At 36.9% G+C, this 24,427-nt stretch overlaps 1 protein-coding gene across 1 annotated transcript in view; it reads right to left on the bottom strand.

Annotated features, from left to right (window-relative positions):
* Window positions 1–2,290: 2,290 nt before the first annotated feature.
* CAND1 (cullin associated and neddylation dissociated 1) overlaps window positions 2,291–24,427 on the bottom strand; it is a 36,769-nt gene continuing 14,632 nt past the window's right edge. Inside the window, exons 3-15 of the mRNA XM_040982122.1 lie at window positions 20,677–20,831; window positions 18,840–18,963; window positions 17,190–17,446; window positions 16,958–17,063; window positions 15,685–15,830; window positions 13,208–13,500; window positions 11,366–11,507; window positions 9,550–11,043; window positions 8,838–8,933; window positions 6,812–6,981; window positions 6,560–6,724; window positions 4,972–5,079; window positions 2,291–3,815 (exon numbers count right to left, since the gene is read on the bottom strand). Of these exons, the coding sequence (XP_040838056.1) occupies window positions 3,591–3,815; window positions 4,972–5,079; window positions 6,560–6,724; window positions 6,812–6,981; window positions 8,838–8,933; window positions 9,550–11,043; window positions 11,366–11,507; window positions 13,208–13,500; window positions 15,685–15,830; window positions 16,958–17,063; window positions 17,190–17,446; window positions 18,840–18,963; window positions 20,677–20,831 (3,481 nt within the window). The 3' untranslated portion in view covers window positions 2,291–3,590. The remainder of the gene's footprint in view (window positions 3,816–4,971; window positions 5,080–6,559; window positions 6,725–6,811; window positions 6,982–8,837; window positions 8,934–9,549; window positions 11,044–11,365; window positions 11,508–13,207; window positions 13,501–15,684; window positions 15,831–16,957; window positions 17,064–17,189; window positions 17,447–18,839; window positions 18,964–20,676; window positions 20,832–24,427) is intronic.

Here is a 24,427-nt window from a genome sequence, read left to right on the forward strand (position 1 = left end):
ATCAACCATTCATTACTGACAATGGCTAAATACACTAGTCCTAATGCTTCTTATTCTAGAAAAAAATCCATCTTAAAAGATGTAAACTTTTTCTCTTCTGTGACCTCAGCAAAACCAACACTGGTAAGTCACCTGCAGCCAAAAATACACAGAGGCCAGGGTCTTAAGATTTCAAAAAGAGAAATCCAACTACCGAAACTCTTTCTGAAATCTGATACACTGAAATTATAGCGGTCATCAGACAAAATTGCATGCATTACTAACTACCCTGCCTCAGTCCTTTATTAATTGGTTTTCTGAATGCCCTTTGAAAAGTAAATTCCATTTTGGATTCAAAGCTAAATTTTTAAGTTAAAACGAGCAAAGCCATGTTGCTAAATCTTAAAATTATCATAGAGGTGGCTCACAGCTTTTTCTGGTATTAACAAAAAACAAACCCAACCCCTTACTGTATCAGAAAAGAAAACTTATTTTCATTTAGCATTTTTCATAAGAGAACAGCTTTGTCTAGACAGCTTTTGGTAAGTTCCAGTATGTTCCATTTTTAAAACCAAACAGAGCAATTTTATCTAATTGGAAAAAGCCAGCAAAAAAAAAAAAATCACAATCTTTTCTAAACAGTAAATGAGCTGCTCTCTGTACTGTCAATTTTCTATCCCATTGAAGACTAAACAAAATCTCTAAAAACATGCAGGAATCTGGATCTGGCAGTGCTGTAAAAAATTAGGTTCAATTTAAGAGCTAGAAGTCAAAACTTTCAGACTCTTCAGCATCAAAACACTCACCAGATAAGACATTGGCAGTTATTTTACTGCATTTTCAGAAACATTGAAAAGTGGGCAGAAAATTTTACTTCCGTTACTAAGTATGACTGCATACTTTATCACATGACTCTCTGTTATTTATTAACAAGTACAAGTAAAATTCTTCAAGGGCTAAGGATTTTATAAACTACATCATTTTGAATCTTAATCATGACTATACGTTATATATCCTATGTCTGAGAGACTGAGCTAAATACAAAGTTTTCATTGGTAAGCATAGCCCTACTTTTTCACAATTGCCAAGATAAAAAGACTAATTTGGCTGCCTAATTACAGCTACATAAAAATTATTTAGATACTCAAAACACTTGATGAATTCACCATATTCCAACTTTTTAAGAATTGTAATCCCTAATGGTTAGGCAAATTTCAGACACCATTAAAATATATGACTAATATTTTTGAATTGCCATTTAGTGCTATTGATTCTAGAAGTAACTAGCTTAGGCTCAGCCATACTGATTTCTACTTTGTAAAATTTTAAAACACAATCCCACACTGGTTGCTTGTTTGAAATAAACTAGGTAGATCTACACTAACTGAAATGTCCTTGTGACAGTCAGCAAACAGCACGTTTGCACTGCTGACTTGGAGATGTTATAAAGGATCCTCTGTGTGGGAAATTGCTAAGCACAACATACCAAGCAGCGAGCATGAAGGGAGGAGCAGATCCAGGACTCCAGGCCTCCCTTGCTTCTTCCACTCCAGCACGTGGTTCACAACACCACCGCCATGGAGTTCATCCGCTTGATTCAGTACTTGAATAGGGAAAACTGTTTTCATATGGATGTGTATGCACATAAACACTGAAACTAAAGTTATCCCTTCAGTAACAAGAGAACACAGTTGTATCAACAAAATGATCTAGCTTGCAAGTCAAAGATAACAAAAACATGCATTTTTGAAGTTAAAAACAAAACAAAACAAAAAATCCAGCCCAAGAAAGTACTTGGATTTAACCAGGCAATTAACTAAGACAGTCACAACATAGCACGTCAGGCGCCTACTCCGTCCTAGAACCTGCAGTATTGCCATTTATTGTGAAACCAAGGAATTGAACTTAATATATCCACAACATCGATACCACAGTAATGCATAGTACATATACTAACCGCTTAAAATAAATTTCTATTAACAGTTTTATGCGAATTGTAGTATAAGATTATTACCTGCCATATTCTGAAATGGCACCAAATTCAGGTAATGTTTCATCTCAAATGTACTAATGTCTTTACTAGTAGTAATGTCTTCTGCATTATCTGAATTAGAAATCAAGCCAACCACAATGTTAATCAATTAAGATTGCTGCAGATGTGGATGTTAAAGAGGGTGAGTAGTACAGCAGGAAGTCTAATTCACAGTTTCAATAATAAAGGGTGCAGTTTCCCAGTATCTGATTGCTTGAAATTGGTCGCTCAGTTTAACAGCTGCCTCCTCCAACATGTAAACTCTACTTGCACAGCATCAGGAGATGTCTTTTATTCAGAAGTTAGTTCTCACTGTTACAGGAGCACCACAAATTTGAAGGAAGAGGCTACAGTGTAAAATGAGCTCACTCAAAGATATGTTAAATAAAATTTTAACCACAATAGAAGGTACTGCAAAAGCTTTGTTCCAAGCACAGATCCCTTAATCAGGAGTAGTTCACACTTACCAAACACAATAGGCAAATTCGTTCTACAAGAGGTAAGGAAAAACCTAACTCAACTAAAAGATACCAGCAAATGGAATTGTGAAGGCTGACTTAAAAACCTTCCTAAAAATAAAATTTAAAAACGTACACACAGTATCTGTATCCCTTGACAAGGAATGTAGACATCCTTAGGGAATGAAAGAAAAATCTGGCTTTAAGAATCTGCAGGTGGATATAGGCACACACAAATGGGTAACTCAGGAAAACGAATTAAACTTTGAAATTTTAAATACGTAAGAAAATTTATAATAGAAAAAAAGTGGCAAATTGTTATTGTGACTTGATTTGCTAAAAACATCTGCAAATTCACACTGGCATTAAGAAAACCAAAATTTCAAAAATTTACTCCTCTCTCTCCAAATATGTGTTTTCTGTGCAAAAATAAATCTCAAAATTGCACTAGTACTTATTTTAACTTTTGTATTATGAATTATCTGCACATGCTGCTTACAGACAATACTTATTTGTAAACTTGCTCATGCAAAAATTAGTGTGTGCAACAGGGATACTGTTAATCCCCATACTTTTAAAAATGAGACCTTATTTTTTAAAACTGCTAAACCCTCTAAAATGTAACAAATCTTACATGAATATTCTTGTCTGCCAGCTAAAAATCTATTTATGTCATTGAGACTAAAAGATATACAAGAAAAAGAAACATGGTTTTTGTCTTGCAGAATTTTTGATTTTTAAAATGAGAAAATTTATAAAACAAAGAAATTCATGGTCACAAAATTTTTAACATTTTAATCCTAAACATTACAGGGTAGATAGATATTGGACCCTAACTTGACACTCCATAAATCCTAACTTTTTTAGTTTCCATCTTAAATGTTGCCCCAACCACTAAGACATTAGTGGTTTTACAACCTTTGGATTATGGAAATACATATTTCTGGAATAAATGCTACAAAAACAACAATGGAAGAAAGCCAACAAACTGCCTCCATGAAGGAAAAGAAAGTGGAACATTTTGAAGCTTTTCGACACTTCTTTCTCCATGTCTTATGAAGAACCTGTCAATTCAGTGCATCATGTGGTCAAATCTAATGGTCCCCATGCTGAATGAGCGTCTAACTAGTGTCCATTGATTCCAAGTTAGTGGACGTTGTATCTTTTTGGATACTTTCAAAGATGGCCGCCAGCTCAGGGTTAGAACTGATCTGTGACTGGAATTCACTCATCAGTGGACTCTTTTCTGCTTCTGGAATGGTTAGCAGTGCTGCTACTGCTCTCATGGCCGATCGCTTTAATTCATCTTGCTTTTCAAATTCCTGCTTTACTGAGTTTGCCTTTACCTGTAATGGAGTAAATTCAGATTACATGCTGTAAAAGACAACTCTTACGTAAACAAAAATTGACCACACAGGACTTTCTGGTAAAGAAAACAAAGTCACTCTCACACACCAAAAGAACATTAAAAAGATAATTTTAAAAACTGGTGAAACAAAAGCATTTCTGAACTCTTGGTTGCTTTTGCCATATTACATGTTTTATATACACTTTCTGAAGATAACCACTCCCTCTCCAGCACCATATATGCTAGGTTCAACTGTTTAAAAGTAATAGCTGTCTCCTTTAAAGGGAAAGTTTTACACAATGATCTTCAGTAAATCAGAAAATCCAGACCTACAGGTTGACACACAGACGGGGCCCAGGGTTTTGTCTGCTTACCACTTCTGCATCCAGCCACCACCAAGACATTAATCCCCTAGCTCCTGTTCACTTTTCATTCTTCAAGGATATTCACGCCTTTATTCATGTAGTTACTTTGGTATGAAATCCCTTTTGCACTTTCTTGGCCTAAAAAATCCTTGATTTTTTTATCACCCTCACATGAAACGTTCTATCTATGCCACCCTTCCTAACTGGGCTCTTAAATTTTTCTTTTTTGGGCCCAGCATGGTAGCCTAGCAGCTAAAGTCCTCACCTTGCACATGCTGGGATCCCATATGGGCAGCAGTACTAAGCCCAGTGACCCTGCTTCCCATCCAGCTCTCTCTGCTTATGGCCTGGGAAAACAGTCGAGGACGGCCCAAAGCCTTGGGACCCTGCACCCATGTGGGAGACCCGGAAGAGGCTCCTGGTTTCGGATCAGCTCAGCTCCAGCTGTTCCGTCCACTTGGAGAGTGAATCCTCTCTGTCTCTCCTCCTCTCTGTATATCTGACTTTCCAATAGGAAAAAAATAAAATAAATCTTTTTAAAAGAATTTCTTTTTGTGGCTCACATGTTACGTTGAAGCAGTACTTCAAAGCACATAATGTTAGAGTGAAGCAAAGACTTCAAAACAGTAATAAATTTTGTAACATATTATTATTCAACAAATTAACTTTTAAGAAACCCATTACTACTCATCATATTTACATGAACTCATTTAGAAAACTAGAAAACACAACGGGATACAATCCTGCACACACCAAGTCTGACCGAAAACAAGAGTAATCATTGATTACCTTAGTTGTACAAGTGGCACGCAATGGCTCAACAAGTCGGTCCAACCTCTGCAGTACTGCGCTCGGACAAAGAGTAGACAGCCTCACCAACATCAAAAATGTTAGCATCTGTTAGAACAGAGAAAATCAAATTTTCAAGAAACAAAACCCCAAATTCCTTTAAAGAAGAAAGACTGGCATAGGAAATAAAACCTTATCTAAACCTCAAGATTATGAAGATTCCCCTGTAACATGGTCCAAGATTACAAATTCAGAAAAGCAATTTTTTATTCTGAGCTTTGCTTTGTAATTACCAAGAAGGCTTCAGAAATATAATCATTCCTCAGTCCAATCCCCAAAGATTCTATATTTTTCAAAAAGCTCACATGCACTGGTATTGTGGCATAGCAAGCCAAGTGCCACCTGTGACACCAGCATCTCACATGGATGCTAGTTTGTGCACTGACTGTGCCACTAAAGATCCAACTCAGCTGAATGCCTGCAAAGGCAGCATCTGGGCCCCTGACACCCATGTGGATGACCCAGATAAGGCTCCCGGCTTTGGTCTAGTCCAGCATCAGCCACTGTGAGCATCTGGGGAATGAACAAGAAGATGGAATACCTCTTTTTGTCTCCCCTTCTCTGTAGCTTTCAATAAACAAGTAAAAATCTCATGTATACCAGAACTGAATCACCACTACACCAGAAAAACATCCAACTAGAAGAAAAGCTTTATAGTAAGTTCTTACTATTTCAGTAAACTTCCTGAGGGGAAAGAAACCCACTATTGAGATTAACCCATTTTACAACCTGGTAACACTAACTCCTTATCTTGGACCATAAAACTCACAGAACTAAATATGGCATTTAATATCTTTGTCATGTGGAGCGCTCTCTGAATTCCAATAATATGGCTAAATTACTGGTCAACTACTACTTTTGTATAAAACAGTGAATGAGGAAAAAATGCAATTATTATTTTTCAAAGTATCCTTTTACTGAGTTAAAATGGAAATGAGCAAACAAAAAACCCCAACAACTATAAGCATATTAATTAATGATTTTATACCTAAGTAGCCACCTTAGGTTTAGAAATCTCCTCTTTTTACAGACTGCTTTGCATATCTGAAAATAGCTTTTCAATGGCATCCTCTAACATAATTCTTAACATGAAATATCATATACTGGAAGACAAAAACCCGTCTCTCAGATATATATATATAATCATCACAGTCCAAGAGGCTTAACACTGAGAAACTCAAGAAATTCTGCAAGTAGCACCTAAAAATCCCAAACCAACAGAAGCAGAAAATATCACGGAACATAACCCTGACTACACTGCTTCAAGGGCAAGGACTCCAGCATGGGATGATTCCCCAGACAAGTCAGCACAGTACCCTTCCATTGTTGTCTCCAATGAAAAGGGTTTTGGAATTTTCAATGTAGGTCAAAAGATGTTAAACTGCCTCATCACTAATTTTTAATACTACAGTTATAATACTGAAATTCTCACAAACAATACAATTTTTTTCTCACTTATAACGAAATTCAAGGTCGCAAGCTACCATGGAAAAGTCTTTAAAACATTCCATAAACTGTCACATCTTACCTTAATGTCATAATGATCCTTCAAGCCATCTTCAACATGATTTAGAAATTCAAAGATATCTAGCCTATCAAGACAACTGTCTAGAAGTGTATACATACACTCAAAAGCTGCCTTTCTGATATCCAGACCGTCATCAACTGTATGTTTAAATGGACCCATTTCTACCTGTTAAAACAAAAAAGAATAGGTAGGTATGTAATTCTACAACAGTAACACCTGACAAGCTTAGGTATAAACTGTAGTCTACTTCACCTCTCTTATGAGTTCCTTTCTAACTTTTGTTTCATTGTAAAGATGTGGAAGAACAGTATCCAAAAGATCCCTGATTAAGGATGGCTTGTTATGCGCTGCTGAATTGAATGTGACCAAGGCAACTCTTCGTACATTCAAATCTGGATCTTCCAATGTTTTGAGGAAATCTCCTGAAAAAATGCAACATGTAAATTTAAAATGTTGTTTTCCTAAATGTCTTTTTCCTAAGTGAATCTTAAAGTTTCTACCAGCAGCAGCAGAACTACCACTCATGAACCTGAGTCGATTTTCCACTGGAAGCCATTATTAGCACGCTGATGCAGTGGATTCACAAGTGCAACCATATAGTTCCTCAATATTACTTTTACAGACACTCTATAAAAGGACGTTAGTTGCACAAAGAAGTAATGGAACCAGTAACCAAACAGACTAACAACTTACATGATTTTGTTTAGAGTTCACTAAAAGCAACAAAAAATTTTCCCATCAAATTCAAAACTACATAAGTAAGGTGCATTAGAGAGACGGAAAATCATTAAAAAATATTTACAATTCATCAAATGGCAAGGAGAACGGTGCCTCCTAAAGCTCTATTTTATTTCTATATTCACCAAGAAATACATGAATTTGTGCTAGGATAATAATACAAAAGGAAACCACAACCAAAAATAGAGCAAATACCAAAGAAGGTATCTAGCTATTCTTAAACACAGATCTAAACCTGCTTGTTTCTTGCAAATATGGAGGCAAAATTGTAGTGCAAAGCACCTTTGAAGTAATATAGAAGGTGACTCAAATCGTGTCAATTGCTAGAAACATAACTTTGGGTAAGTTAGTTTAGGCAAGAGTCTGTGTTTTTCAGCCACTATAACTGGAGTCATATTTCACAGTCTATATAGTGTTAAAGTATTTATATTACATGCCAGATGTGCCCATATAGCATTCATCATTATGTCATCTCAACTCTACCCTGAACAATCTTTTACCAAAGGCAGAGCAATGAAGGAGAGGCGACAGAAGACTTCAGTGTGAAGTTAAAACCATTTAAATGCACAGACTCATCGTCCCCATCCCTTTACACAGCATTACTAAAATGGCAGGTTAGAATTAGTGTGTCTCTGCTTTAAGTAAGGCACTTAAAATGTAAAATACTCTTAATATCAGACAAAATGGTGTCAGATACGAACATCAGAGGTCTGGAATCCCTCAGTCCAGGAAGACAAACTTTTAGAAAGCTGCCTGGGTGTAGAAAAATAAAAACTAGAATGATAACCTAATCAGATTATTTAGCTAATGATGCAATTGTACAAACTGGCTAACTGCTGCCAACTTTGACAGATCTCACTTAACACTCCTGCTCTATCCATTTTTGAAGAGTATCAAAACAAAAATATATCAAAGCAAAAAGTGAGGAAGGAAATGGAGGCAAGAATCTTCTCATGGAAATTTCAGTTACATTATTTATTTCTATTGCTATAGACTATCCCTAGCTCCTTCCATGACGCCGGACTCCGATTTCCATCCCCAAGAAGGCACCACACTAAATTCTGATGGTTTTTGGCTTCGACAAACCAATGATGCAGACAATAAAACACAAAGTTATAAAAGCATAAATAATCCTAAAACTAACAGAGCGAAGTTTTTCTTATTACTTCCTCTTAGTTTTGAGAATAAGCTCTATTTAACATTTTCCTTCTGAAGTTATGACTCTCTGAACACATGCAAGTCTTCTCAGACTCTGGAAGGTGATGTGCTAGCGGTAATTGAAACCTAAGGCCCCAATGTCTCAAGATAGATTCATTTGCATCTGGAATCAAACTTCTGACTGGACAAATCTATAATTACCACTTAAATTTATCTATTTTTCCTAAGTCAACCCAAAACCTGATTATACACATGCAGCTGACTTTAAAGACATTCTGGTGTATTTACTAACTCTAATTATCTGCAAAATCATCTTGGTGAACTTGAGTTTGATAGTAAATCGATCTCCCCACAAATACTCAGTGCACTAGTTTCCACTTACCTATGCAATTTTTTAACAGTGGATCAATAGGTTGAGGATGGTCAGAAATAGTAAATTTAACAGCTGTAACCACCGAGCTTCGAGCATATGATGAGCCTAGTTAAAAAATAAATTGCAACACTATTGGTATGTAGTCTACTTAAACTCATAACATCATTTCCAAACCATTTTTACATTAACGCCAGTTTTCAACTCTTTAAAATTCAGAGATTTCTTAATTGTTCTCAGAATACTAAAGGAACAAAGTTTACTCACCACTCACTTTACAAAAACAAATCCCACTGGATTTCAAGATAAAGTGTCTTCTAGGAAGCATGGAATCAGGGGGAGAACAGTAGAGGACCTAGCCCTCATAGCTGGGAACTAGTTAAACCCACAAAAAGTTTATAAAATCCTCAAATTTTGTAAACTAACAAATTCTAAGTACTTTCACAAGGTCTTCAGATTGCATTAATTTAAAACTCATCCCTTGTCTGTGTTTTAACACAAAACAGTAACATTAAAATGTAGTCATTATGAGGAAACAGATTTAACCATTATCTCTCGTCACTCTGTCCTAAACAAAACATCACTTCAACACAGCTCCACACTGTAACACAAGGTTCCACAATTTTCCTCATATACATTAAAGAAAATACAAAACATGGTTTGGCTTCTTCATTAAACATCTTTCAAAGAAACCAGATGCCAATAAAAAAATGTAGATACTCACCTGATATCAAATACCCCTTCAGGCGTGGAAGGAGAGTTTCCGGATCAATGAGAGTGAGTTTTCCTAGACATTCAGCAACAACATTTCTGGTTCCTTCCTCTGCACACTCACAGTGCTTTAACAATAAGGCCCATATGTTTTCAACATACGGTTTAAGGCCCAGCACTGAGGCAGAGCTAATAATCTCCTTCAAGGAATGAAGCAGAAGGTACTGCCTCTTGGGCTGACTGGTTATTTCTTGCAGGACGAACGGCAGGTACTCGGGGAGGCTGCCCACACTAATGCTACCTAAGGCGTGGGATGCAGCTGATTTTACTTCCTCACTAGGAGACGAAAAGGCTTCTAATATTACAGATTTCAGTTCCAACTGCCCACTTAAGTCAATATGATGCCCAACTTCTCCAAGAGAAAGCAGAGCTAAGAGACGAATGGAATCTGTAGATCTTGAATTCTTGACATCTTGAATGAACTGACCTACGACAGCTGGTCCCTCCTTAGGGCATGCTCGAGTAAGGGCAGCTACACATTTGGCAATGGAATAATAAGACTGCTTGTGAGTAAGAGCCGTGCTCTGAGAGTAAACTGGACCAGTCAGCATGCGCAACAAATCCATGTATCCTAAATTATTTGTTCCAGTGACAACCAGAGCTTGGAAAAAGTCTAACATGGCACTAAGAGCTCCTCCCTGCAACAAGGGTGATCTCACAAGTCCAATAAGTTCATTGAGGATAGATCCACTTATCTTTGAAAGGGAAGAGGGATATACTTTGGCCAGGGTAGTAAGGAAACTGATAGCCATCTGAGAAACATGCATATCACTTTCACTGATAAGAGGTGGGAGCTCATCCAGAACTGCGTCAATCATGGCGGCTGTCAAGCTATCACTATAGTTTTTAATTAGAATATCTAGGGCAGAGAGGGTACCCAGTTTCAAAGCTCTCTGGTTTTTCCTGAGAAATGAAGCAAGGATAGGAACCCCTTCTCCAAGAACAGGCCTCAAATCTATCTTTAGTGGTGACCCAGCAATCAGTGTCAACGCTTTCACCGTAGTTAAACGGGTAATTTCATTCTTTAGTCTCTCCAAGAAAATCTGAAGTGTATTAGGCAAGTCAGAACCCAAGTTGTCTCCAAGGTTGCAAATAATTTGTCCCATACAGGAAATAGCCCTTTCCTTGACTTCCTGATCAATGTCAGCTGCTTTTAACCTCTTAATAGTACAGGTAAACAGATCTTTGATGTAAGGAGTTGCATCAAACGAGGAAGGCTGATCTAACGGACGGATTACTTTGACAAGCTGTTGAGTAACAAGAAGTGCTTCTGAAGTAATCTTATAAAACGGGTCTCCAACACATGCCACCACAGGAGGGACCAGAGCCTGCACATGAGGATGGAAGACTTGAGGAGAGTGGTTACAGAGGATTACATAGAGGCATGACAAAGCATCAATCTTCAAATTTGATGAACTTGATTTATCATTCAGTGAGAAAATGATTCCTAAAAAGTGGACAAAAAATTCATTATTTCATGCAGTTTCAAGGAAGGGGAAAAAATTAAAAACTGTCTCCCCCCACCCCAATACACCTTATCACAAAGGTAACAGATTTCACAATCTATAACAAATATTAAGGCCAAAGATTTGGCCTCATTTTTTAAGTTGCTAATTTCTACCTAAAGGTACCCTCAAGACAGTTAAAAACATTAGTTCAATGTACAAATTAAGTAGTCACAAATTTCTCCTTTAAAGGAAATGATCATTTAAGCTTAGTCTTAATAAAAGACCTTTAAATCCCTGGAGAAATATACCACTTTTTCATACCTGGCACAAGTACTGGAATGTGCTGCGTTAGAGCCCCAGGTAACACATTTACCAGCTCAGTTAGCATGTTAAAACAGCACTGCCGTGTCTTCACACTCTTCTCTTTCATCTGCTTATGCAGAGCTTTCACAATGTTGGGAACCTGAAATTATACCACACTCATTATTATGGCTGCATCAGTACACTTAACACGATTACCAGCAATGACAGAAAAGGAGAAATTTACTTTTTCACTACATCTTTTCCTGTTGGGTATTGTGAACACAAATAAGGTTGTTGAATACAAAATAAGTCTGTTGTATATTCTCATACATAGAGAAAAGCTATCATCTATATAGAGAAGCAACAAAGTTAGTTTTTTCTTTGTTAACTTCAATTATAAAACGTAAGGCCCGACACGAGGGTGTGGCAAACTGACCCTCTGCTTGCAGTGCCAGCATCCCCTTTGGGCTCTGGTTTGGGTCCTGGCAGCTCTACTTCTAACCAAGCTCCCTGCTGGCAGTCTAGGAAGGCAGCAGAGGATTCAAGTCCTTAGATCTCTCCACCCATGTGGGAAACATAGAGGAAGCACTTGGCTCCTGGCTTTAAGACAGGCTCAGCTCCAGCTGTCACAGCTAATTGGGGAGTGAACCAGCGCATGGACATTCTCCATCTCTCTCTGCAACTCTGCTTTTCAAATAAAAATACATGAATCATTTGAAAAAAAAAAAAGTAGTTTGAAAATAGATCCTTCCATCCTATTTCATGGCTGTGGACGTCTCCTGCCCCTGAGTAAGTTAAAGTACACTAAAAACAAACAAAAACTACCTTATAAGGAGTATAATAAATGATAAACAAAAACAGCACAGATGAGCAAAAAGGTAATAAAGACACAGGAGAACAAGTATAAAACAGACCTACTTGATTTCAGTCTGTTGTTAAAATCAATCACATAAAATACAGCTTTCAGCAAAAGGGATATGATTCAGATATTTGCTCTAAACTTCTAATGTCTTGTTAGAAAAATCTAAATACGGTATCTACTGAAAAATCTCATGGAGAGATGCCTGGCAATAGAGCTTCTAAAATTCTTCTAGAGCAAAACAAACAGAAATTAAAAAGCAAAACAAAACAAAAGAAGAAAAGCTGAAAGTATAGACAAAGCAGTAAAGACCTCCAGCAGCCATCCCGCACAGATAGGGCTAACAAGCATGGAACAATGACTCAGTGTTATCTACTTACACCACTTCAAGACAAGATAATATGGCATACATACATCCTGGCCTTAGTTTAAACCTTTTTGAAAATCTGGTAATGATTAAAAACATGGACATAATAATTGAGTACTCAATACATATAGGGTAGACTGAATATTAAATAAATGGAGATATGTATAGGCCAGGCCTAACGTGCAGGATCACAGGAAAAATGCCTTTAGGTGAAAAATATGGGTTTCATTAAGAAGTGGCACTTATGAAGTACTTAGTAAACAGTACGGAATACCCTAATACACAGATAATTATATCCCTCCCTGTCCTTGATGTGCTATTACTGAGCAAACCCTACTTGCAAAGGAGACTGGCTTTAAGGAAACAACCAAGCTGGCTAAGTGAACCAAGTGGTCACATTCTGCACTTTGAAGACTTTCCCCGTTAATCTTACAGATAAAAAATGAATGAGTCTTAAATTATTTAACATTGCTCATCAATCAAAAATAATCTTGATTAAATGCATTAACTTCCACACAACCATACCCTAAGATTTTCTACAGATTCACCTAAAGACATTCTAGAACTCATATTTCCAATAAAACCAGTTTTTTTTTTCAAACACCACAATTACCATCACGACTTCTAACCTCACCTGACTCTGAAGCATGGTTAGAGGTGTTTCTCCCTGTTCCATTGCATCAGGGTCACAAAGCCAACTTTGCACAGGACGGGTTTGCTTCAAAAGAGAAAGGTATGCATGGAAAACATCGGCTTTCACATTCTCTTCGCGCTCCTTAAATCTGGATATCAGTGCAGGAGACACAGTCTTGTAGAATTCTGGGAGCATTTCATGCCTTGTGCTAACCACAGCATCCAAGCACTTCGCAGCAGCTCGTCTCACTTTCCAGCTCATGTCATCATCGTCGCTGTATTCATCATCACTCCCTAAAGGGAAGTAATTTCACACAGAAGGAAAACTCTAATGTTTCACTAACATATACATACACAGGAACAGTTAAGATTAAAAAGGGCTACAACTTAAATGTATACAGAATTTCTCACATAAATTAATCCCTAGAGGAAAATGAGCATGACTGCAGCTTCAACAGTGGATAGTGATCTGCTACTTACTTATATCCCCTTAAAATGAATACATTAAACTTATTTATAATATAAACTCTCACAAAATTATCAATTCTTGAGCCAGCCTCTAAAACAAAATTCAAAGGACTCACAACACTACAGGAAAATAAACAGCAGGGGAGTTTATAAGGTAAACTATGAGATGGATTTGTAGTTACAGATGGCATGATAACAAGAACGGGCACCAATCCCAGGACATGCTGCAGAGCTAATTTTCTGGGGGCCAACAGAATACTAATAGCAGTTTTGTAGTAATGCTTTTTAATAGGTTACATGGAGCATCCATAATTCTCTCCCTTTTTCCATTCTGTCCTAAAGAACTGGATAACAAGAAAGTGCTGCCTACGTAACACATTACCATTTTCTCCAAACTTGTAATGGTAAATCTCGAATATCGTAAGCACCAGCACTAAGAATCACATCTCACAGATATCCAACAGTTAAATTGCATAGAGTTGTATGCTGGCTATGTGAACCAAGTGGTCACATTCTGCACTTTGAAGACTTCCCCCGTTAATCTTACAGATAAAAAATGAATGAGTCTTAAATCATTTAACATTGCTCATCAATCAAAAATAATCTTGATTAAATGCATTAACTTCCACACAACCATACCCTAAGATTTTCTATTTGTGTTTGTAATCCCTAAATACTTCCTGCTACAACATAATCAAGCTGAAACACTTCAATAATACAAAATTAGGAAAGTATAAAAGACAGTTTAAAATTACTTAATAAATTATTCTTAAATAATATTATAACCCAAAGATATTTCAGTGGGTTGAGCTGGAAGTCAGATGGGATGATAGGTCTTTACTCACTTATATTCCCATTAGTTATAACTGCTAAAATAACCAGACAGATCATAGAAGATCCTAGAATATAGATTTTCCAATCTCAAAATGGTTTGCTTAATTTCATTCACATCAGCACATTACACAGGGAAAATCCAACAAAAACTAATCACAGCACTTAAGTTAAAAATAAAAGATACAAGAGCCTTCATCTTTTTTTTTTTTAAATATTCACTTATTTATTTGAAAGGCAGGATTAGAGAGAGAGAGGGAGAACGCTTCTGCCTGCTGTTTTACTTGCTAGATGGCTGTAATGGGGCTAAGATTGGGCCAAGCTGAAGCCAGGTCTGGTCCTACATGGGTTCAGGGGCCCAGTAACTTGGGCTATCTTCCATTGTTCTCCCAGCCATATTAGCAGGCAGCTGGATCAGAACTGCAACAGCCAGGCCTCAAAGGCGCACCTATGTGGGATGCCAGCACTGTAGGTAGTAGTTTTACCAGGCACATCATAGCACTGGCCTCAAGGGCCTTTACTTAAAACAGATCAAACACAGAACCGGAAGGATACAAGCTGAGGCCATCACCCATTTGGGAGACACAGGCAAGAGTTCCGGATTTCTGACTTTGGCCTAGGTCAACTCTGGTTGTTGGGGGACATTCAACATATTTTAGAAACTGCTACTCAGAAATTTAAGCTTTTCCTCCTCTCTGCCTCTCCTCCTCTCTGTATATCTGACTTTGTAATAAAAATTAATAAATCCGTAAAAACAAAAAGAAATTTAAGCTTTATTGAAAATAAGATTATAAGAAAATGAACAAATGTTCCAATCAGTACAATTATATTGATTTTATAATTTTAATTCACATAACTTAGCACAGCTAGAGGAATTATTCTATTAGCACAGCAAAACCCACCATTCACTGACACTTATATTAAAAACAGACATAGAAACCAATTTTTGTTATCAAAACAGTATTAATGTATTTTTTAGGTATTCTGAAGTGTTGCATTACTATAGTTTAATACACCAACACTTCCCTAACCAATTTGCTATGATTAATTACTGAAGGTCATTTTCATTTTTATTATTACTGATTAAAAAATCAGATTTTGTGGTAAGAATCACCTCCATTTATAACACTAGGTCTTGCATGAAAATTTAATGGATCCCTTCTACTTAATTTGAAATACCTTGATCATCGTCATCACCACCATCAGCATCCATAGCATTTTCATCTTCATCTTCATCATCATAATTATAATTTGGATCATAGGTAAGATATTTTAAGCAAATATTTATAATGGTAGAAACATGAGGATATACTTCCTTCGGACATCTGAAAACAAAAACTGCTTTGAATATTTTTCTCCTTGATTCAGAGTGGCCATAAATTACCTCATTTATCAGCTGTAACATAACAATGACCCTTGATAATTTTTCTACCATGGACCTCAGGCTTTACACATCCTGAATCAATATTAAGAACCCCTTCCCGCACAATGGCTTAGCTATATTTTGGTTAATGTGGGACAGCATAGATGGAAATCAACCTATGTTCTTTCTTCTCAAGGTGATACCAGAAGATCAAATCCAAATGAAACGTGTGCTTTCAGCAACTAGAATTATCTGTGACAGTGCCAGTGCCCATTTCCCAGGCATGGGCATCCAGGTATATGTGGAAAAGATGGAACAAATAAATGCTCACACGGAGAATAAAGGAATCTTTTTTTTCCAATTAAATGGAAAGAAATTAATCCCACAATTGATTTTAAAAAACTGACATTATAAATCTGCTTCTCAAAATTATGGCTGCAAGAGATAATAACCAGTTATAACAGTTGCATAAAATAACAAAAAAAAAAAAAACCTGTTACTCATGTCTATATTGCTTTTTAGTGTATTTCGGAACATTTCAAAAAGTTCATGGGAAAATTGAGTTAAAACTTTATTATAATAGACACAGAAAAACAAATTCACACATAATTTTTTCATGATATGTACTTTTCAGGAACTTTTTGAAGAATCCCATATATATACAATTTTTATTAACTATGAAATAACACATTAGAACCAAGTCCCTAAGTTGAGAACCATGTCCTAGCAAAAAGGTACATGAAAACCTAAAACAATATTGAAAAGACAAGCTCACTTTATATTTGTGATCAAGATAAAGATCATAATTCTAGCATCTCTTCCCTTCTAAAGAGGCAAAAGTAAACTGAAAGTAATTCTAAACATCTTTCCTAAGTTGTTTAAGATCTGACACAGGAACACAATGATGTGATCACAATATATCTTCAATGACAGTACTTCCAAATATTGTACTGGCTATCAATTATTGCTTAATAATTAAAACGCTGGAATTATAAAAGGTCATTTATTTCCGAGGCATAATCTAGATGTCAGTTATTGTTCTAAAGGAGAAACATTAAAAGCCAAAAGAGAGAGCTCTTAAAAACTTACCTTCTCACAAATGATTCAAAGGCTTGAATGCAGTACTCTCTTAATTCATCATCATCTACATTACAAAATTTTACCACCAAAGGAATTATCTTCTCAAGGTATTCACCTGAGAAAAGCATACTGGTTGTTAAAAACATGTATCAGGGTTGTTAAAAACATGTATCAGGGTTTTTAAAAACATGTATCAGGGTTTTTAATCAAAGAAAATTTCAAAACATTTTAAATGTCTTACCTATTCTATGGCCAGCCTGCCTACTAATAGCAGCAATACACTGTATGTAGGTTCTTGTTGTTGACATGGAATCATTTTTGGACAACTCTGATAACAGATGTTCAATAAGATCTACAAAAACTATATTTCCACAGCTCATAACCAGATGACCAAGAGCAATGATGGTTCTTTTCCTCACTGCAAGTCTAGGGCTGGTCAACTGGGGAAGTAGACAGGTCAGGATTGAAGGATGGAAATTAACAAGAAGTCCTCCTTGCCTTAAAATAAAGAAAAAAGAAACAAATGAATTAAAGATGTATTACTAAAATGCCTGTCCTCTAACCTCAATGTAAACATTCATTTGAGATTAATCCAAATTTAAAATGAAAAGAAAATTTGCACTATCCCAACCAATCCAACTGGAAAGATAATCTAAGTGAATGCTGCTTTCAATCAGGAATGTTGCTCCTGAAATCTCAATACGGCATCACTAATTACAGTATATTCTACCAAGAGGTTTGGAAAAGCAACAAGCAATGATCTTGTCATTTTTGAGATATTTAAATCATATTTGTTAAGTATAATTTCTTCAAAGTTTCTCAACATTCAGAAGCTTAGCACCTCTTAATTCTCCACTAAATTTCACTAGTCTTGTTGTCTCAACATATCTTTTAAACTATCTCACAAGTACAGTTCAGCAATTCAACAGCACTCCATACTGACCCAGAAGAACACCAATGATCAAACCACACAGGACAGAACGTCTGATTAGATTTCACTGTCTATCAAATTAAGTTTCCAATTCATCAAATCATGACGATAACCTATCATAATGATTTCCCATTACTTTCTATCCATACTACTTATGTAAAAGACACTGCGCATATTCACCTATTGAAGTGCTACTCTTTAACTTTCTTTAAAAATATTCAAAGCCATATTGTCATTAAACAAACTTCCTGTGATCTTTTCCACTATAAACTCAAAATATACTATGTTCTTAGTTATTCAAGTGTGCATGTCTTATAACCATCTTTCATATTCATATAGAAAAAGCTTTTTGTATAGCCTGAGTTTCTGATAGTTTTTCACTTCTCACACACTCAACAAAAGCATGTGATTAAAAAGGAGCTAGATTTGTCACCAATAATACCTTTACAAAATATGACAATCTACATTTTTTTTTTAATATCCAAGGATCAACAAAAATTGAAATGTCCTTTATCTTCTCCCAGAAGTTGCTCAATCTTCCAAAGTCTCAATTTCAAAGCAAGTGAGACAGCGTGTGAACCACAGGCTTTTCACTTTCTCACTGCATACGATAAACATGGCTACTGACAACTGCCAGCAGTTTTTGAACTGTAAAACACGCAGCTCCAAACTGGCACATATCCATATCTAAGCAGATCATGCAGAATAAAAACAAAATAAACCACTGAAAATTCTTAAATTGTAAATTTTATTGCTTTTCAGATCTACAAAATACTATTTGTTACACAATATTACTGCTAGCTGGCTTATTTCTTCCTTCACTCAACCATACACCTTTATAAGGCATTTAGAATTTCAACATGAAAATCTTCCCCCAGCTTTTGTTATATTTACCAGATATGGCTTTAATAAATCAAAGTATTATTTTTATAGCAACTAATAGAACACAGGCACATTTACCTGCTCAACATATCTGCCATAATATCCAAGGCTTCTAGCTGCACAGACACGTCCTCCTGCTTTGCTATTGCACTGGTAAGCCGTCCAGTAATCTTTTTACAAACATTAGCAGCTAATGCAGAACCTACATGAATAAGAAATCAACAGTAATTTCAAGGCAAATACGTTGAGTTCCACCATGGTAGTTACTCAACAGCTCTATACTTGATCCCAAGATTCGTGCCAGGAAAACGTGTTTCAAACAGACTGCTTTTCAATAAAACAATTTATCAGAGGTAAACATGAATTACAAAAAGAGTTAGTTATAAAGAGTAAGAGACACAGCGAAAACAATGTAGATTCAGGCAATTTTACTGGGTAACTATTTCCATGCATTAGAATGAATACTGGCCATGGAGCTGTGGTAGCCATGGTACCAGATTGGAAGTTTTCAATAATTAAGTCTTTTTTTTTTCTAATCTTTAACTCGGCCTTTGAGTTTGTCAGTTAACATATATAATCACCCAAATGTGAGCATGTTTCAATGAGGGGGTAGAAAAGAGGAATTATCTAATAGTTAAAACACTACTAAATAATGTCCACAGAGCTAATGAAACAACTAAGCCTTCAAACCTTTGTGCGAGTTAACCTACTTTCTCAAATTTCAGTTACCCCATCTATAAACTCAGGCAGATGCTAAGACCTCCAGAGCTGAGGATTACATTAGGAAAAATAACACACATGCAGAATTTACCATAACTAGTAAATGAATAGTATTGTGTAAATGAGTAAAAACTCTACAATCAGACTGTATTATGGCCCATCTAAATCTTTTCATGAGCTAGGAGGCTAATTGTCACACTATCTGCTAACTTGTGGAGTGTTTATTCAAGAAACTCTTGGCAGTTAAAGACTAGTTAAAATCTGCATTACCTGGACATACTGTCAAAGTCAAAAGTTAATTAATTGACAAACTAACTATAGTTTTGAACTTTTAACTACCAAGTAACTTTAAAAACCTAAGCCATAAAACTATTAGTTCCCCTGTTACATTTTACAGTCAATTCTTCAAACAGCTAACTAACACTACAAACAGAAAAAATCATGAAAACTCATATAATTTTGGCTATTTTCCTATCTGTACAGGTTGGCATAATTCTAATCTGCAGTAATGAGTCACAATATAAAATCTTGCTCCAATACAGAAAAATCCTTCAGAATTGGCATTGCATAGATATATAATAAAATATTATAACATATTATGTAACTATTATGGAAATATTATATTTATAATATATTCTATATAGCGATAATATATATAATAATATGTCCCCAAATATGGTAATATTACTTTACTAAATTTATTTTTTTTAAGATTTATTTTTATTATTTTTTTATTGGAAAGGTGGATATACAGAGAGGAGAGACAGAGAGGAAGATCTTCCGTCCGATGATTCACTCCCCAAGTGAGCACAACGGCCAATACTATGCCGATCCGAAGCCAGGAGACTCTTCCGGGTCTCCCACGCGGGTGCAGGGTCCCAAGGCCTTGGGCTGTCCTCAACTGCTTTCCCGGGCCACAGGCAGGGAGCTGGAAGGGAAGCGGGGCTGCCGGGATTAGAACCGACGCCCATATGGGATCCCGGGCGTGCAAGGCGAGGACCTTAACCACTTGCGCCACTGCGCCGGGCCCTACTAAATTTATTTTAAAAAATAATTTTCCTAAGTTTTTAAGAGAGATATCAACAAAGATATATTCTAGTAGACACTTCTCCCTTTCCCTGGTCAGGAGGAAAAAGATCAAAAAGAAATATCTCCATTTAAAGGAAAACAGGAAGAAAAAAACACGCTTGCTTACCACTAGAAGCTGGAGGAAGCTCTCCAATGACTGTTTTCAGGCCAATACTTGAAATATCTCGAAGCTGTTCTTTATCAGAAAGCATGTTAGTGCAGAGTGTGTCCACAATCGTCTCAACTTGGTATTCTTTTACTTTACTCACTAAAGGGCCAAGACTATAATAAAGAGAAAAAAAATGTTTAAACCCAGATAAGCACAAAAACAGAAAAATACATAAGGAGTAACATTAAACGTTTTAGCCACTACCAACATCATGTATATGCCACATGCCTGCATCTAATAATATACAAATAGGGACATGGAAGAAATTCTCGATGATGGATAAACTCCTTAGTTTTCAAGTATCTCCCACTGATGTCCAACACAGTAAAACGAACACCATACCCCTAACGCCTGATGTAGCTGGATTATCAGGCCCCAGTTTCCTTCCCTGGGTTTGCAGTTCCTCCACCACTAATTTTGACAACTACCAGTCAACTCCCTACTGAAGATTAACTCACTAAATTAACACTAGTACATGAGTCAGGACAACACCAAATATCTCAAATCACAATTATGTGTAATAGTGTTGACATCCTAAAACCAGAGTCCATTTTGAGACACTTCACAGGAACCAGAGACTCTGATCAAACAAAGCAGTAACAATCTACCCACCATTGCAGACGGAATCAAGCAGACACTGCCATCACAGCATGTCAGAACATGCCTTGAGCATTGCAGACTAGAGAACTGTACACAAGATGACCACAACCTCAACTCTAATCTGTGAGAATGCCCTTAACTCTTCAACATGTTTAGGAATTCAACAATACCTGGCCCAGTGCGGCAGCCTAGTGGTTAAAGACCTTGCCTTGCATGCACCAGGATCCCATGTGGGACCTGGTTTATATTCCAGATACTCCATTTCCCATCCAGCTTCCTGCTTGCGGCCTGAGAAAGCAGCAGAAGATGGCCTTGGGACCCTGCACCCACATGGAAGACCCAGAGGAAAGCTCCTGGCTTCAGCTCGCTCCAGCATTGCAGCCACTTGGGGAGTGAATCAGCAGACAGATCTTCCTCTCTGTCTCTCCTTCTCTCTATAAATCTGACTTTCCAATAAAAATGAATGAAACAGTTTTTTAAACAACAGCTGTCCAACTGCCTGCTCTGAGCATTGCATAATAAACTTGTTTCCTCCACCACCCACTGTGATTCATCTGCTGCACATCAGATGAACAGGCCCAATTTAAGGGCCCTAGAACAGTATAAGGAAATCAAAGACACTTTGCATTTCTCACTCTTTACCCTTGAATACCACAGAACTTTTTGATAACAAAAATGCTACTTAGCAATATGCTTACAATACAAGCTGCATCCAATAGCAAGAGTTCGATGACAAGAGGAAGAACTGGGACTGAAAGGGTCCATCAGTCCTCAAAATGATCCATATTGGATGAAACCATGAACAATGAAAGACAAAAGGAATCCCAAAAATGAGTCTGAAAAATTCAAGGTTCTAGAAATGACACAATAGCTTTGCTGACCTAACATTTCTGAAGATACCAACTGTAAAACAGATCAAACTGGGGCCAGAATCGTGGAGCAGCAAGTCACATCAACGTGCTACCAGCATCATATATGAGCAATGCTTCGCATCCCAGCTGCTCCACTTACGATCCAAGTCCTGTTGGCACATCTGGGGAAGCAGTACCAAGTGCTGGTTTCTGCCATCCACATCTGACCCTCGGCTGGAGTTCTGGGCTCCTGGCTTCAGCCTGGCCCAGAAGTAGCTGTTGCAGCCATTTGGGAAATGAACCAGCAGATTTCATCCCCTCTCCCTTTGTAATTCTACCTTTCAAATAAATAAATAGACCTTTAGAATAAATAAATAAATATGTAAGTAAAGTCTCTAAAACCATGATTTAGAAAATTTAGTAGCAGGGGCCTGGCATGCACCAGGATCCAATATGGGCACTGGTCCAACTCCCTGCCTGTGGCCTGGGAAAGTGGTCAAGGACAGCCCAAGGCCCTGGGACCCTGAGGGGGCTCCTGGCTCCTGGCTTCAGAATGGCTCAGCTCCAGCCACTGCGGTCACACAGAGTGAATCATCAGACAAAAGAAATTCTTCTCTGTATATCTGACTTTGCAATAAAAATAAACAAATCTTTAAAAAAATGTATGTTTATTGGAAAGGCAACTTTTTTATAGAGAGAAGGAGAAAGATCTTCATTCACTGGTTAATTCCGCAGAAGACTGCAGTGGCCAGAGATAAGCTGATCCAAGCTAGCACTAGCAGCCAAGAGCTATGGCCATGTGGGATGGTGACACGGCAGTAGCTCTCTAGCCACTACGCCATAGCACCAGTGTCAAGATAGAAAAGTTAAGCCAGATAATAACTTAGATCAATGCCAGGAATAAAGAATAACAGAAACAGTAATTGGGTACATACGTGAAAAGCTACTATAAATAAAGAACTACATTTTCCCCTCACAACAGTAAATAATGCCAAATATGGAAACACATATACACACTTATCAATAAAAACTGCACAAATGACAAAAGAAGGGTTAACAGAACCACATTACTGGTAGGATTATATAACCTGACCAGATAGTACAATATTAATGCTGAGTTGATTATGATACATTTCAGGTACAACTTATGATCCCTAGTCTGTAAACCGTTATGTCTAAAAATGTCAACAGAACAAAAATGAAATATTACAATGATTCATAACTTTTCATCTGAAATGAGGAGACTGAGGCAGGTATGGAATCCTGGCACTCTGATATGGTACAACTTAGCTCATCCCCTCAGTTGAAGATGTAACCCCTTTGTTTAAACGTCAGACTCCCAAGAATCTCTTCATGTGGATATGTCAGCCTATGTTAACTATATCAAAACTAAAGATTAAATCCAGTACATGTTAGATGTTTTCACAAAAATATCTACATTTTCAGAAACAAAAAACAGACTAGCACGGGTTTATATCTTTATAAAACTTTTTCATGTCCAAGATTAAAAGAAAACTGGATTTTCCTGCCAACTTTTACATTCCATTTGTAGTAGTAACATATCATGTGGCCTCGGGGGAGGGGAGGGGAAGCACACTGTGCATTCAAAAAAAGCCAGAGTCAAAAAGAAGAGTCATACCTTAATACTACAGAAATAAAATGGCACATCCAAATCCAACTACATCAATATTATAATAGATATCAATGAACTAATAACTCCTATCAAAGAGTACACAATTGTGAAATTAAATACAAAGAAAGAATTCAAGACCTAACATTACTTTCTGCCAAAAGCATAATTTTAATAATACAAAATATACTATGCATACACATATAACCTTTAAAAGCTGTATTAACAGCCGACAACATATATTTCTAGACTAGGTGCTGGTGCTATCAATTGCCAGGGTCAAACATCAGAAGATATAACAATGGTATTGCAACTATCCCAGAAGTCTTGATTCAAGTCTTCTTCAATGTTCAAACGTCAAAACAAGTTTGACTTAGACAGCTTTCGAATGCATGAAGGAAAGAACTGAAACTACTACAGTGAAAATGTGCCTGGGTAGTACTGGAAGATAGCCCAAGTACTCAGGCCCTTGTACCTAGGCAGGAGCCCTAGAAGAACCTCCTGGATCCTAACTGTAGCTGGGCCCAGCCACTGTGGTCATTTGCAGAATGAACCAGCAGATGCAAGATTTGTCTCTCCCCCTCTCCCTGTAACTCTGCCTTTCAAACAAAATTAATAAAGCAAGCAA

The sequence above is a fragment of the Ochotona curzoniae genome, unplaced genomic scaffold, assembly GCF_017591425.1.
Source record: "Ochotona curzoniae isolate NIBS_2020 unplaced genomic scaffold, NIBS_Ocur_1.0 contig_1014, whole genome shotgun sequence".
Taxonomy (NCBI): domain Eukaryota; kingdom Metazoa; phylum Chordata; class Mammalia; order Lagomorpha; family Ochotonidae; genus Ochotona; species Ochotona curzoniae.